This window comes from Lepidochelys kempii, chromosome 6 (genome assembly GCF_965140285.1).
Source record: "Lepidochelys kempii isolate rLepKem1 chromosome 6, rLepKem1.hap1, whole genome shotgun sequence".
In the NCBI taxonomy this organism is placed as follows: domain Eukaryota; kingdom Metazoa; phylum Chordata; order Testudines; family Cheloniidae; genus Lepidochelys; species Lepidochelys kempii.
Window position 1 is genome coordinate 118474481 of NC_136385.1, and position 16793 is coordinate 118491273.

General features: G+C 47.5%; 2 protein-coding genes across 3 annotated transcripts in view; both read right to left on the reverse strand.

The window, feature by feature from the left end:
- Positions 1-3267: 3267 nt before the first annotated feature.
- Positions 3268-5701, reverse strand: HSPA2 (heat shock protein family A (Hsp70) member 2). Its single transcript, XM_073349875.2, has one exon. It carries the CDS (start codon positions 5571-5573, stop codon positions 3672-3674), a length of 1902 nt encoding a protein of 633 aa, XP_073205976.1. The 5' UTR covers positions 5574-5701; the 3' UTR covers positions 3268-3671.
- Positions 5702-12275: 6574 nt separating this feature from the next.
- The window catches only part of ZBTB1 (zinc finger and BTB domain containing 1), a 28699-nt gene continuing 24181 nt past the window's right edge, over positions 12276-16793 (reverse strand). For both annotated transcript variants that reach the window (XR_012159589.2, XM_073349874.2), the window contains one exon: positions 12276-12782. Coding sequence is in view for 1 of the 2 variants with exons in the window: in XM_073349874.2 (XP_073205975.2) it covers positions 12779-12782 (4 nt within the window). In the remaining variant the exon portion in view is untranslated. The remainder of the gene's footprint in view (positions 12783-16793) is intronic.

The window sequence follows — 16793 nt, forward strand, 5'->3', positions numbered from 1 at the left end:
TATTAAGTCTAAAACAGACCCTGGAGGTTGTAATGCGTTCTGGAGCATGCAGTTTGCAGGGAAGCTCTTTCCACTCCTGGCTTGGGAGCAAGTAACCAGCCAGTCCACTCCTCAGCTTTCTCAGACCTCTCTCTAACCTAGTTGATCCTGGAGACACCCCTCTCATGCTACTGCACACTCCATTATGAAGCAGGTCACCAGCTCCCCCGCCTTATTTTTCAAAGTCATTTTATGTCCTTGTCCACTCTTCCTTCCATTTATAAACAAAAACTAACATCAGCATTCAGAGCATTCAGAAGCTATGGGGCACCCCAACACTGCAGGTACAGGCAATAGCATCTCTTTACTTCTCTATGCAATGCAACCAGTTAGGCTTATTAACCTCTAGCACTAGAGGTTTTTTCTGTCCACAGTACTGTAACAGTTTTTCAAATTTGAACAAATATCAAGAACAGCTACACCCTAAACTGTAATTAAGCACTTCTATTTGTGGCCATGACTTTGATCAGGCATGTTTTGCAAAGCCTGGTTGAAGCAGAAATAAAATTTGGGAGTGAAATGCTTTTGACAAAGTGAGGGAACACCACTAAGAATGAGAGAGGCTGACTATGGGATAGTTAATCTGCCAGATTTTAGACCAAATAATTTTTAAAATGTGAAGCCCTTCTCTATTCCTTAAACTTAGGCATACTCCTTCAGCTCTCCCTAATTACAAAGGATGATCACTTTTTCTGGATATTTACCCATTTCCTGGAGGAATCCTGTGTGAAATCTCACCCTATTGCATTTCACCAGGGGAGTGGGAGTTCTGCAATTGACAATAGTGAGGCCAGGATTTCACTACTAAGGTTTTAGTTTAATTGTAATATTAACAGCATAGGAAATGTCATATTTGACTTTGTCAGTCTGTTTTATCCAAGTGAGAAAAAAATCTAAAGCACTGAATTCTGTGAGCTTCCTTGGGCATTTCCCCCCCTCTTGTTTGTGTCACATTTGAAAGGCTAAAATGTGTCTTGAGACTTAAAACATTTTCCCAACCTTAAAAGTATATAGTAGCCACTATGCACTTATAGCTCTCATACAATTTGGGTGTGTCTACACTAGACAACTTGGTAACCTTATCCTAGGTTCAATACAGCTGTCCAGCGCTATGTATAGTCCCTGAAGTGGGGTGTTTTAACTACCATGTTTGGCAATCTGACAAACCCCTTACCCCTACCCCTTTCAGGACTAGTCTTCACAGTATTCCTGGAGTACTAGTTTTTCTAGTGTAAACAAAGTAGATTGGGCTGGCAGGGGGGAACCCACACAGGGAGAGGAGGGTCATAATGGCTATTGCAGGCATTCATTCAGCAAAATGTGCTTCTTACTGCACTTAAATAAGCATGGAAAAATAAAATAAAGGCTATCCTCTCTCCCCCACCCGCGCTGATCACTTGCCAGAAAAAATCCGGTTATTGATTCACCTAAAGGGAGAGACCATGTCTTTCATTAAATAGATGTTAACTCAGGAGGTTTACTCAGCCCTTGATTTTAATGTTAGAAGGAAAACAGAAGATGTGTCCTTGCAACTATTAGCTTTGATAGCATCTTTCACAGATCTAATGTTTCAGGTGCTCTTTCTACTTGGAGAAAAGGGGATGGGAGCATTTCAGCAAATCAAAAAGTGCTGGGGGGGGGGAGGGGAGAAAAGGAAAGACATACTACATGGAAGAGTAGTTATTCTTTAACTATCAACTAGCATTTGTTACACTTAAAAGCCTTAGGAATAAATGTGAAACTTGTCAAAGTAAATTTGGCCAACCTCCAGATAAACAGTTCAAGTATATATCTTGAATTATTATTGGGTCCCTCATTTTTGGCAAGCTTATCTACTGAGACTCCATAGACTAGGGTTCAACTTAGGTCATTGTGACCAGTCTGAAATACAGTTAGTATTGAGCTGTCATTTGATTAATAAGTAGGTAAAACAAGTCTAGGTCTTTAACAGACCCCTTAGTTCTTAAATCATACAGCATATATAGTTGAGCTGACACAAAAGTTGCTATCACTCAAGGGTAGCTCAAATACAAACTTTGCCTCACTTTTGTTAATCTGACCAGTCTTTAGGGTGTGGAAAAAGAGCTTCACTGCATTAAATCTTGCTTACTACTACGGGGGGGGGGGGGGAAGAGAATCTAGTTTTGATCTATACTTTGAAATTGTAGGGTTATGAACTTGCACATTTTGTTTCCAAACACATGAGGTTGATCTGATTGACAATTTGCAATCTAGAGTTAAGTTGCAGTTTAAGCCAGTGCTCCCAAGTGGCTATGCACTTTCCTACCAACCAGGAAATACCATCCAGATAGTTTTCTGCTATAATATTGCTGTAGGAGTTTGTGGGGTTGGTTTTTTCTAAAGTAGTGCCCTGCATTCGAGTTCAACTCAACGCTGGGGTTGGTAATTCAGTTAATTCTTAGTAGGCTAGATGTTTACTAAACAGGAATGGCAAGACAGTTTAAACACCGAAGTGCACTTTAAACCCTTTCCATGATTAGTTTCTCTTGCAGTTGTGGGCTCTGGGAAGTCAGCCAGTTTAAATCCCTATTCTCGCTGGATAGCCTGCAAGCTGATTCTGCGAGTTAGTTACAACCCACCACACCGTTCCTCCGCCCCCGGAGAGGTTAGCTACCATATTGAAGTATCAGCGGGCTGGTTTTAGAGTGCATTTACGCTGCCGGTCACGAGTTTATTGCTTTTTAGACGCAGAATCTAGCTTTCTGTAGCGGGTAAGGCAGCCAAGGTTTCTCTAATCCTCTTACCCAAGCTAGTTGGCCGCCCCTGGGCTGGCCAGAGTCCCGAAGCTAAACGAGTTTGGTAAGCCCTTTACACCCATCATCAAGTGTTATAACACACCCACCATTTTCACCAGCCCAGCTGAGAGTTGAACAGCTACAGTTAATTAGGACAGTAAGACAAAGTTTTTGCAGCATACGCTGCTCTCCAATCCCCTCTTGGGAGAGGTTTATGAGAAGCTGGGAAAGCTGACAGCCTCCGAGTGATTAACAGACTTGCTGCCCTAGGACAGCCACCCACATGCGCTTTACAGTTAGGACGTTGCCTGTAATGCACTACTACTAGTAAGTGGTTTCTATGACAAACCCATAGTAAATTAATTCTTCTTTAAGTCTCAACACCTTCTTACCACCCTCTTATGAGAAGCACGAGCCTTTAACATTTTAATCGTAACTACCAAAATAAAATACAAAAAAAAGGAGAAAAATGTATGCTTTAAATATTTATTTTATTACCAAAATTTCCAGATGCCGGACCGGCAAGTATTTTTAAAGCGTTTGGTAAACATTCTCCATGCATAACTTGAAATGTTTGTCAACAATAACGATCAAGTGGGCACTTCAGAGAAGACACTGAACATATAAAGACAACACCCTGAAGAATACTAGCATTTGTATCTGAGTTAACAAAAACTTATCTGCTACTAACCTTATCAAGCTGGACTGCCTTCTTTGTAAGCACATAGAAGCAGATCTGTCTCAGCTTCCTATGCACATCCAAACAGAATAAACTGTCATTGACACTGACTTTTTAAGGTTAGGAACGAAAGTAAAACGGAAAAATGGGAAAAAAATAACTGTCCCTGAACAGTGTAGCGTTCAGTCCAGTCTAGGCTAGTCCACTTCTTCAATGGTGGGTCCCCCGGCGCCACCGGGTGGGGCGGCTCCTCCCTGGTACAGTTTGGTGACGATGGGGTTGCAGAGCTTCTCCAGCTCCTTCTGTTTGTGCTCGTACTCTTCTTTCTCGGCCATCTGGTTGCGGTCAAGCCAGGTGACCACCTCCTGGCATTTGTCGAGCACCTTCTGCTTGTCTTGGTCGCTGATCTTTCCCTTCAGCTTCTCGTCCTCCACGGTCTGCTTCATGTTGTAGGTGTAGGACTCGAGGGAGTTCTTGGCGGCCACCCTGTCGCGATTAGCTTCGTCCTCCGCCTTGTACTTCTCTGCGTCCTGCACCATTCGGTCAATGTCATCCTTGCTGAGGCGGCCCTTGTCGTTGGTGATGGTGATTTTATTCTCTTTACCCGTGCTCTTGTCGGAGGCAGTGACATTCAGGATACCGTTGGCGTCTATATCGAAGGTGACCTCGATCTGGGGGACGCCGCGGGGAGCTGGGGGGATGCCGGTCAAGTCGAACTTGCCCAGCAGATTGTTGTCCTTCGTCATGGCCCTCTCGCCCTCGTACACCTGCACCAGGACGCTGTTCTGGTTGTCGGAGTAGGTGGTGAAGATCTGGGTCTGCTTGGTGGGGATGGTGGTGTTGCGCTTGATGAGGGCAGTCATCACCCCGCCGGCTGTCTCGATGCCCAAGGACAGAGGCGTGACATCGAGCAGCAGCAAGTCCTGCACGTTCTCAGACTTGTCCCCCATGAGGATGGCAGCCTGCACTGCGGCGCCATAAGCTACAGCCTCGTCGGGGTTGATGCTCTTGTTGAGCTCCTTGCCGTTGAAAAAGTCCTGCAGGAGCTTTTGGATCTTGGGGATGCGGGTGGAGCCGCCCACCAGCACGATCTCCTGGATCTGGCCCTTGTCTAGCTTGGCATCGCGCAGGGCCTTCTCCACGGGCTCCAAAGTGCCGCGGAAGAGGTCGGCGTTGAGCTCCTCGAAGCGGGCGCGGGTGATGGAAGTGTAGAAGTCGATGCCCTCGAACAGCGAGTCGATCTCGATGCTAGCCTGGGTGGAGGAGCTCAGCGTGCGCTTGGCCCGCTCGCAGGCAGTGCGCAGCCGCCGCACAGCCCGCTTGTTGCTGCCGATGTCCCGCTTGTGCTTGCGCTTGAACTCCTCCACGAAGTGGTTCACCATGCGGTTGTCAAAGTCCTCGCCGCCGAGGTGGGTGTCCCCGGCCGTGGACTTCACCTCGAAGATGCCGTCCTCGATGGTGAGGATGGAGACATCGAAGGTGCCGCCGCCCAAGTCGAAGATAAGCACGTTCTTCTCGCCGGCCCCAGTGCCTTTCTTGTCCAGCCCATAGGCTATGGCGGCCGCCGTGGGCTCGTTGATGATACGCAGCACGTTGAGGCCGGTGATGGTGCCAGCGTCTTTGGTGGCCTGGCGCTGGGAGTCGTTGAAGTAGGCGGGCACGGTGATGACGGCGTTCTGCACCTTGCGGCCCAGGTAGGCCTCCGCGATCTCCTTCATCTTGGTGAGCACCATGGAGCTGATCTCCTCGGGGAAGAAGGTCTTGTTCTCGCCCTTGTACTCCACCTGCACCTTGGGCTTGCCGCCCTCGCTCACCACGCGGAAAGGCCAGTGTTTCATGTCGGACTGCACCGTGGTGTCTTCGTACTTTCGGCCGATGAGGCGCTTGGCGTCGAAGATGGTGTTGGTGGGGTTCATGGCAACCTGGTTCTTGGCGGCATCCCCGATGAGGCGCTCGGTGTCGGTGAAGGCCACGTAGCTAGGCGTGGTGCGGTTGCCCTGGTCGTTGGCAATGATCTCTACCTTGCCGTGTTGAAAGACACCCACGCAGGAGTACGTGGTGCCCAGATCGATGCCAATGGCAGGCACTTTACCAGACATGGTGGTGGCTCGCTCGGCTGCCGCTCCAAAGGGCGCTCTTCTCAGTAACTACGGCGCGATCTACCGTTACTCCCTTGCTCACCGTCTTTTATAGTGGCCGCTCGTCTTCTTCTGGAACCTGCCAGAACCCCACCTCCCAATCAGCTTGCTCGCCTCCGATCCTTGACCAATCACCACTGTGAAACCCGGCAGAAGATCCGCCCGGCACCTGCTGACCAATCATCACGGTGTTGCCGTTCTGACCAATCCCTTCGCAAAGTCTTATTCTCTAGACCAATAGTTTTACTGTGCCTCTTCTTTGTCTTTTTCGTCCAATACATATTTGTAGCCTGCACGCCGGCTTGGCCAATCACTTCGCTTGGTTCCCCTTTGCCCCCGCCCCGCTCCCTGACTCTACCAGAAACTTCCAGCGGACGCTTGTCTGGAGGTTGGGGATTGATGTCACCGTTACCCAATAGGATTCGAGCAATGCGTTGGACGATGGAACCAGTAGCCGCTCGAGAGACTTTCTGGGTGGTGGTTACGCAAGTAACTGTGTTTCCCTAACCGCCTCCCCGGCTTGATCTCTGAATGTCAAACAGCTGCGGGCGCGAGCCGTCCCCACCCCCCGCACGTAGGTGGCGAGCTGGGCCCCGCCGGCGCAGGCCGGCTCCGCAGGGTCGGCGGGCTGAGCGGGGGCGCCAGGCGGCGCGTGCTGCGGGCCCAGTGGGCAGAGTGACGCAGTGCAGGAGAAGGGGCGCGGGAGCAAGGCGGGGTCCCAGTCGGCCCAGCGGGGAACGGAGAGGAGGCCGCGGGGTGTGAGGCAGAGCCTAAAGGAAGGGGGGAGAGGGAACAGGCTGGGGTGGCGGGGACCGGCGCAGCGGGACGGGGAGAGCGGACAGCGGAGAGGAGCCGGAGGAGCGGGGGCTTGGACGCGGGCGGAGGGATGGTGGGAGCAGGGAAGCAGGCGGGGATTGGGGGAGCAGCCAGAGGAGTGGGGGGGTGGAGGGATGGCGGGGGTGGGAAAGCAGGTGGGGAGGGGAGCCTGGGGGAGCAGCCAGAGGAGTGGGGGGCTGGGGGAGTTGGCGGAGGGATGGTGGGGGTGGGAAAGCAGGTGGGGAGGGGAGATTGGGGGAGCAGCCAGAGGAATGGGGGGCATGTGGGGGCTGGGGGAGTTGGTGGAGGGATGGTGGGGTGGGTGAATTGGGGGAAGCAGCCAGAGGAGTGGGGGGTGGGAAACAGGCGGGGGTACTGTGGGAGCAGGCAGAGTGGGGCAGTAGGAAGCAAGTGGTCAGGAAACTGACACATTGGGCAAGGGGGGTGGGGACTGCCGGGGGTAGGAGGGAAGAGGGAAAACAGCCAGGAGGAGAGAGCAGGGTGTGTAGGATTTGCAGCTTGCGTTCCAGTGTTTGTAATTCCTGAAAGTTCGGTTAGATGCCAGATGTCATCTTCCGACAATCCAAGAGCTGGTGGGGAATTTACCCTTATTTGGTTGCAATGTAGAAATCCCTTATAGTGAGAAACTGCAAAGGAAAGGTGCCTAGGTTGGTGTCTGCTTCACTCAGGGGCTGTCTCCAGTTTGCTGGGATTATGTGAGGAAAAGTTTAAATGTCTCTCACAGACTTGCACATATTCTTCATTCCTAGAGTGTGAGTGACTTTACATATTTAGTGAGACCTGGAACAGGTCTTAGCCTTGTTTCTGCTTAAATTTGCAGGCTGACAGCGCTCACATGTATCCTCTTTCACTCACACAGCTGCCTCATGAATACAGTTGCCTCACACACCCTTGTATACAGTTTTCTCTCACACAACACCCACAAACATTTCCTTCACTTGTTCATTCCATACGGCTTTCTGAAACCACGGAAGTGTATTTTCACTAGTGTTATAGCTGTGAAAATGGTAGCCCAGACTGGCATGTTTTATGGGAAAGAAGGATGTGGCATTTAGCTCTCCCCATGTAGAGAAGTAGTATGGATTTTAGGACTCCAGTTGCTGTGTATTTTTGCATGATGACTATTCTTAAAACCTCTCCAAATTTTTGTCTGTTGTGCTACCATAAATGCTGTCACACCTACATTTAGTTGAAGCGTAAGCTGTGAAACTATTAACTCAGAGCTAGATAACAGTTTTGTTGAAAATCTACTCTTGTTCCCCCATGTTACTCTTCCTATCTCTTGACAATTACCAAAATCTTCAGTATATTCAAAATATAGTAGTAAAGGCAAATTGTTGATTGTCTAATTTCTAGGATAATACTTTGCATTGATGTTTTTCTCATATTAATGACTGCTCGCTTTTAAATATTCATTTTAATGATGTATCTTGGCATATAATTCTGCTGTTTGTAGACTTTATTGATGTGTGAAGGAGATGTCGGATACATACTAGTCACTATTTAATTTGGCCCACTGTGTTTAACTTTCGCTTGCAAAACTGTCATTGAAATTTATCAGCCCAGCCACAATATATAGACATCAGCCTTTACCAAGATAATTTATGAGAATGAAAATATTCATAATTTTTACTTACCTTTCAAAAGTATTCACCCAGTAAGAGTAATTCATTTCTTCAAGGTTTTGTTACCTGACAGGATGATTTGAATACCTGTTCCATCTATGTCCTATTTTCTACCTCATAGAAGGGCTTAGGTTTATCACAGTAAATAGAAACACCTTTTTTCTCAAAGGATTCTAAAGCCCTTTGATATAGAGGGTCCCATTGATTTCAGTTGGATTTCTGCAGGCTCAGCACCTCTGAAAATTGGACCTAGCCATGTCACTGCATATATTGCTCAAGTGCAGCCATCTTTGGGATGGAATAGAGTAGCTCTTAAACAATACACAACCATAGCACACAACAGTTTATAACAGAAAAATGTTATTAGGGGAAAGTCCTGAAGATGTCATAGTAATGATACCACAAACAATGGAAATCATGACAAAATTATGAAAAGTCATCAGTGTTTTTTGTAGAACATGAAATTGCCATAATGGCTCAGACTGGTGATCTACCTAGTTTGGTATCCTGTCTCACAGGGACCAGCACCAGCTGCTTCAGAGGAAAGTGCAAGAAATCCTGCAATATGCTGTTATGGGATAACTTGCTTAAGGGAAAGGTTCCTCCTAACCTCCAATACTCAGAGGTTGTCTTAAATTGTGAAGCAGGCGGATGTATATATAAATATTTAATCCTTTTTTGAATCTTGCTATATTCTTGGCCGCAATGATACTTCATGGCAATGAATTCCATACGCTAATTGTACATTCTAAATAGCCTAGTGTTTTTCTTTATTCTGTTAGCACCTCCCTCAATACTGCGTGATCCATTTGCTGTTCCCCATGTTCAGTTGCCTTTTCTCCTACATGAGCCTTAATCTCTCTCTCCCTTCTTCTTCCTGGACCATGGCACCCCATCACAGCCTCCATTTTGTTTTCTCTCCCCCAGAGAGCTTTTACAATTTCCCCCAAACACATTTTATTATGATGGGAAGTGTGTCCTTTTCCTCTTGTAGACAGACCAACTAACTAATTTGTCACTGTGATATCTCATGTTGCCACTGCACACAGCTACAGCATTTAGTGTTTATTGTATCACATGGAGAGGAAAGACGCCGGCAGGGAGCAATGCAATGAGAGTTCAGCAGCAGCAAAAGAGTGAATACTTAGTTTGGAGACTTTTAAACAGGACACTTTTTAAACCTGGTGTTAAGTTGATAGCAAAATGAGGTGCTTCTGTTGTCTACCAAAGTTATAGGACCCCTATGTCAGCTTGGTATGGTTTCATTCCGCAATGGTTAATGTGGCCCTAGTGTAGTTGTGTGAATACAAGGAACATGCTGACACAGATGGTTCTGAGATATTTGCAGGGGTTGGAATCCTTGCACTGGAGGTTTATCACGGAAAATTTTGGGAAAACATCATGAAGGGTTATATGGTCAGAGTATAACCTTAATAATGTCACAAGTCTTGGAATAAGGGTAAAAATAGTCTGGTAAATCATGGACATATTTTCCAGAAATCAAACTATATGTAGACCCAGGCTACTAAATATTTAATTTTTATGTTATAGAGATACCTCTTACCACTTGAGCACACAACTACTGGTCTCCCTCTTACCTAGCGCTCTTGTAGGCCCAGATTGGTTTTTATTTTATTTATATTTTATTTTTTTATAAACATCTTAGTTTTATGAGGCACCTTACCACCACCATCACCACATGTGTTTTACCTGGCTGTCCTTATAGTAGTCTAGCTATAGCATGTTGGAGGAGAGAGTCACTATGAGTTGTAATCCTTTGTCCCAGCAGAGAAGTCACAGGATTGCTCTATACTAACTTCCTGTCAGCTGTTCTCTTAAGACTTTCATTGCAGTTTGTGCCAAATCAGCAGGTGGGCATCTCTTAGAAGCCTGCAGTCCCACTTCTGGTTGCTTTTACTGCAGTTGAGATCAATAATGACCCCATCTCCTCTATGGCAGCATGAAGTATTATCCATCAGATCTTTCTTCACTGCACCATGCAGCCAGATGGGTTGAAGATAATGCTTACATTTCTTCAGTAAGGCAAGAGCTAAATATGTGGTGTAGAACTAGAAATTGAACCCATATCTTTAGCTTGATAGAGTAAGGAGGATTTTTCCACAGAATTTATACAATAGAGTAATTTAAAAGTAGGAACTGAATATAAATTATGCCTGAGTCAAACACAAGTTACTGAGCTTAATACAAGGGTAACTGAGTAAAATATAACGGCCTGTGATATACAAGAGGTCAGACTAGGTGATTCAGTGGTTCATTCTGAGCTTAAATGCTATGAGCTATAAATTATTTTTCTGGCAAAAATATACAAAAAAATGGTATAAAGCAGTTTACAGATGGGGCAGTAACATTATATTGCTGTACTTTATGTTAATATAGCACAGTGCTGGGATGCCAAAACAATAGGGTAAATAAAAGGAAATAACACACTTTTTGAATACCCATTTATCACTAGAATTTTATGACTGAATTTGTAAATATGTATATGATTCTTCCTTTTCTAAAGGAAATTACCAGGGTTGGAAATGTCAGATGATTCCTCTGACGTCTTGCTGTTGTGTTGAAAATAACGTGTTGCTTGATTGTTAATATAGTTTTTTTTGTAAGTACCTTTCATCTTTATGCATGCCCATTTTTTTACCTACCAACATCATTCTGCATGTGGAAAGGCATGCAAAATGCATGTTCCTATCTAAAAGAGAGTATACTCACTATGTGAAGAAAAAAACCAACCAAATAAAATAAAAACCCTATAGTTCAGTCAGTATAACACACCTCCTGCAAACTATACATAGGAGTGACAGGCAACATGCAACTACACAGAACAGCAAAATACACCTCATCTGATTAGTATTGCCAGCTCAAAATTGTCATGAATCAGGCCCTGCAAAATTATGAGACTAGTTTAAAAATCATGAGATTTGTTTAAAATAATACATACTGGGTTTGTATTATTTGCCTTCATGCTTTTTGAAGCATTAGGACACATTTGGGTTGCATTTTAAGATGTTCTCTGGAACCATGAGGACTAGAAACTTTTTTTTGTTTTTTAATGAAAGCCGAGATTCTCATATAAGTCTGCAAGCTGCTGCTTTAAGAAAAACATCAAATTCATGGGACTTGAAATAAAATCACAAGAGTTGGCAAAACAGGCTAAATGAATTATTGTATGCAGTCTTGTAGCTGTGTCAGTTGCAGAATATTCGAGACACAATATCTTTTCGTGGACCAACTTCTGTTAGTGAGGGAGACAAGCTTTCAAACTTACACAGAGCTCTTCTTCAGGTCACTCTTGTGATTTCAGGGAATGACAGTTTCATATTTAGGATATTAAATATTGCATGTATTTCCCATAATCTACTAAGGCATAGATAAGAGCTCAGGTTAAGATTACTGGTTGTATTAATTACATATACTTGTGTGCTGTGTACTCGGGCTTTCCATCCTTGACTACATTAGACTTGTCTTTAAATTTCCCATTGTTCCCACCAGTGCACATTCCACTGACAGTAGCAAAGGTGCGAGCTTTAGTGTAGATAGGATGCTAGTAATCATGCTGGGGGGAGAGATAGCTCAGTGGTTTGAACATTGGCTTACTAAACCCAGGGTTGTGAGTTCCATCTTTGAGGGGGCCATTTAGGGATCTGGGGCAAAAATTGGGGATTGGTGGACTAGATGACCTCCTGAGGTCCTTTCCAACCTTGATATTCTATGTTTTAACCTCAGTGTTGCATAGATCTTACTTGAGCAGTATTAAAACACTGACAGCCATCTACACTTGTATTCCCACTATTCCTGCCACTGTAGACCTGGAATGGCAGGAAAACTTAACAGGGAAAAAAGAAAGATCTAGTGCAAATACAGCTTAACTATCTACTTTGTATTCATGACTCAGTACATCTTTATTATTCATTTTGATTCAATTAGCTAATGTTTAGTATAGAGCACTTTGGAGCGAATGGAACTGTATCAGTGCTAAAGATTTCTCTACATTATTTTTCTCTTTACTTTGTTTTCACTGTGTATTGCCTCAGTTTCCCAAACTGTCCATCTTATCAGGCAAATGGAAAAAAATTGGGAATGCAGAGGAAGCAGATATTAGCTGGAGCTATATTCTGTTGCTGTGCTGGCTTTTACCCAGGCAAGAGAAGAGAAGATACTAAATGAGATTAATAAGCAGACCTTTGAATAATAAAATTTTATTAAAGATACTGTATCAAAACATGAATTAGGAATTTAAAGTAATACCTTTAAAACCTAGGATGCCCCCAATGCTGTTTTACAGAGACTACAAATAATTGCTATGTTACAGCAGTCACAGCCTGCTCCAGACCCCCTTTGCATAAGTAATTTGGGTAGGCCCAGAGCGGTGCAATGTTATCCGTTAAAGCTGTGTACATTTCCCTCTTCTTGCCTTGTAGGTGTTGCAAATCCTGACAGTCCCACAGGTTTCCCATTCTCTCTGGAAGATTAGCTCCATTTCCTGTCAATGTCTTAGCTATGTTGTGTCTTCTCCCTGAAGGACTCTCCAGTGGGTTCTGTCTCTCTCCTCTTTTCATGTTCACACTTGAATCGTCTTTTTTACTGTTGTTTTAAAATAGCCACAGGGCCAGACTCATGAACATCCCCAGCAGTACTGGATCCTTTAAAGGTGTGGTAACGTATTCTTGATCTCCCTTTACACTTCTACCTGTTAAAATATTTAGGAGTATATAATCAAATAAAGCATCCCAACCCACAGATACTTTAATATTTTTTCTAGCATTTGTACACTGTAGCAACTTTATAGAACTATAAAGAGAAAGGCAAGCCTAGGCACATGGCCTACACAAGCAGCACTATAGACAATATGCTAAGCATGTCAAAGAAAAGACAGTTACCTTTTCCATAATTGGTGTTCTTCAAGATGTGTTGCTCATGTCTATTCCATAATAGGTGGAATGCACATGCACCGGTACCAGAAGTTTTTCCCCTAGCAGTACCTGCAGGGGGGAGCACCCCCCCTGAAAACCGTGGAGCGGCGCCTGCCTGGCGCGGTATAAGGGTGGGCTGTGCTCCCCCCACCCTCAGTTCCTTCTTGCCAGACCACTCCAACAGAGGGGAAGGAGGGTGGTATGTGGAAGAGACATGAGCAACACATCTCGAAGAACACCAGTTACGGAAAAGGTAACTGTCTTCAAGTGATTGCTCATGTGTATTCCACAATAGGTGATTCCAAGCTATATCTGTTGGAGGTGGGTAGGAGTTCACAAGTTCTCAGGACGGAGTACCACCTTGCTGAACCTGGCATCATCCCAGGCCTAGGAGACGATCGCATAGTGCGAGGTGAACGTGTGAACCAAAGACCACGTGGTGGCCCTACAAATGTCCTGGATGGGGACGTGGGCCACGAAGGCAGCTGACGAGGCATGCGCCCGAATCGAGTCTGCCCTCACAATGGGCGGCAGGGGAATCCCCACCAGCTCATAACAGGAACGGATGCACAAAGTGATCCACTTAGAAAGCCGCTGAGTGGAAATCAGCTGACCCTTCGCTCGCTCAGCTGAGGTGATGAAAGTTGCGAAGACTTTCTGAACGGCTTGGTTCACTCGAGGTAGAAAGCCAGAGCTTGTCTCACGTAGAGCGTGTGCAGATGGTGTTCCTCATTAGTGGCGTGAGTCTTGGGGCAGAGGACTGGCAAAAAAATGTCCTGACCCATGTGGTAGGTGGAGACCACCTTGGGGAGGAACACAGGGTGTGGGCGGAGCTGGACCTTGTCCTTTTGAAAAACTGTATACCGCGGTTCGGAGGTTAGGGCCCTGAGCTCTGAGACCCACCTGGCCAATGTGATAGCTACCAGGAAGGCCACCTTCCACGAGAGGTGAGACCAAGAACACATGGTCAGTGGTTCAAATGGGGCCCTCGTGAGATGAGCCAGCACCAGGTTTAGGTCCCACTGTGGAAGCAGGGGCTTGGAATATGGGTATAGACAGTCCAAACCCTTAAGGAACCGGCCGATCATAGCAAGGGAAAATACCATGTGCCCTTGCACCGGGGATGAAAGGCCGATATGGCTGCCAAGTGTACCCTTGGTACCCTTGGTACAAGAGAGATCCTGTACTGACGACTGCGCTTCGCTGGAGAGCCCAGAGAGCAGAAGCCATGATGCCTGTCTCATGGACACCACTGAGGCCATGGACCGTGCAGCCGTGTCTGCTGCATCCAAAGCGGCCTGCAGCAATGCCCTTGCAGCCACCATCCCTTCCTCCACGAGTGCCTTAAACTCCTTCTTATTGTGCTCCCGGAGGGAGTCCTCAAACTTGGGGAGGGATTCCGAGGTTAAACTCGTAGCGACCCAGGAGAGCCTGATGGTTTGGTACTCGTAGCTGAAAGCTTGACGACGAATAAACTTTTCTCCCGAAAGTATCCAGCCTCCAGGAGTCTTTGTTTTTGGGGGTCGGGGACAGTTGCCCCTGCTGCTCCCTGTGGTTGACCGACTCGACCACCAAGGATTTGGGCGCCGGGGGGGGTATACAGCTACTCGGGTCCCTTTGTGGGTACAAAGTACTTGTGCTCCACCTTTTTAGAGATGGGAGCCAGCGAGGCTGGTGTTTGCCACAGGGCATTTGAAATTCTTGCCACCCCTTCATGGAGCAGCAAGGCCACCCTGCCCAGTGCTGAAGGGGACAGCACATTGAACAGAGAATCTGAGGGCTCTTCCATCTCCTCAGCCTGGAGATGGAGGCTCACTGCCCCCCTTTTTAGGAGGTCTTGGTCAGCCTGGTAGTCCTCCTGCAGGATGGAGCTGGGCGGGGCTGCAATCAGCTCCTCCAGAAGGGGCGATGCTGGTGCGGTGCTTTTGGTGTCGTCCAGCACCGGAGGATCCACCACTTGGTCGGACTCTGGGCATGGTACCAAGGACACAGGTCCCACCGACCTTTTTTTTGGCGGTCTAAGGACGGACGCCAACAGTGCTTCCGAGGCCCAGGCCACCGAGCAAGCCCCACTGGGGGCTGCGCTGGAGGCCATGGTGCCCACTGGTGCCACTGGGCCAGCCACAACATTTGGTGCCATTGCGCTTGCTGAGGCACCAGGAGGGCCGGCTGTTTGGGCTGGTTAGCTTAGCCTGTAGACAGGCGGCTGTGAGGGGAGGCTGGGCTGGCACATGATCCGCTGCTGCCTCTGGACCGGGACTATCGGCGGTGCTGGGATCTATGTCTGCCATGGGACCGCGATCTCGACACAGAGGAGCAGCACAGATGGTAGTAGCTGCTCCGCGAACGGCCTTGATGGGTGGACCTGTGTCAGTGAGACGCTAGTGATGGACACCCGGGGCTACGGTGCCTTTGCGGAGACTTGGAACGGGAGTCCGAGTGGGAATGGCGTCGATGATTGTGCCACGACAGACTGTGGTATCTCCTGCGAGACAAGGACCATTGGCGACGTCCGCCATTGTCCCGTCAGTATTCACTTTGTGAAGACGTGTGGTGCCAGGAGTCCCAGTCAGACGGCACCCATCCGGGCAGTCTGGCCGGCGTTGAGGGCGATCCAATTGGACTGAGCCCTGAACGGTCGCTGGGCGGTGAGCAGGAACGTTCCCTCGACCGAGACTGGTACCGGGCCAGTGGCGACTGCAGTGATCCCAGCGGCGGCTTGACTCTGGAGTGTGGGGCCAACATCGGCGGAGCTCCGGGCACCGGCATCGACGTGACATTCTTGGCTGCTTGGAGGGCTTCGGGTGTAGATGGCATCCAGACATCTGGAGAGGCCTGCTCCGAAGGGGCCAGGCTACTCAGCTCAACGTGAGTTGGAGGCCTAGGGCCTGATGGGGATCAAGGACTACCTGACATGGGCCTAGCCTCTGTCCCAGACTTCCCTCGGTGCTGTTGCGAAGAGGGAGTCTTTCTGGTCCTCTTGGCGTAGCCTGTGGATGAGGAGCGGTGCTGACTGGATGATGGTACCAGAGGGTCTCTGTGTACCGACGCTGCGGTGCCAGGTACCGGTTTGGATCGGTGTGCCGGGGTCGGGGCCAGCGCAACTCCATCAGGATGGCCCGGAGCCTAATGTCCCTTTCTTTTTTAGACAAGGGCTTGAAAGACTTGCAGATCTTGCGCCTTTCGCTGATATGGGTTTCTCCCAAGCCGCGCAAACAATCCACATGTGGGTCGCTCCTTGGCATAGAGCGCCTACAAGAGCCGCACGACTTAAAGGCTCAGGTGCGGGGCATGCCCCGGTCCTGGCTCAATGACTAACTAAACTAACTGAATTAGCTAACTGACTACAGTACTACTGAACAAACAAAGAGTTCTGGGGACGAGCTGCAGCAAATCTGGAGCTGAGCAGTTCTGACGCACCTTCACTGGCAGCAAGAAGGAACTGAGGGTGGAGGGAGTGCAGCCCCCCTCCCCTTATACCGTGCCAGACAGGCGCCGCTCCAGGGGTTGCGGGGGGGAGCTCCCCCTGTGAGTACTGCTAGGGGAAAAGCTTCCGGCACCAGTGCACATGGCGAGCACGCACACCTATTGTGGAATACACATGAGCAATCTCTCGAAGAAGAAGCAAGCAAATGCAAGTTATAAGTAAAAATATGCACAAACGCTTCTCTATATAACAATTATTGCTTAAGAAAAGCATAACATCTTTTTACAGCCATAAGTAGAATCAGTGAGATGCAAAGCTATAGCAGTATATAATGCTAAATCAATATTTTTAGTCTACTGAA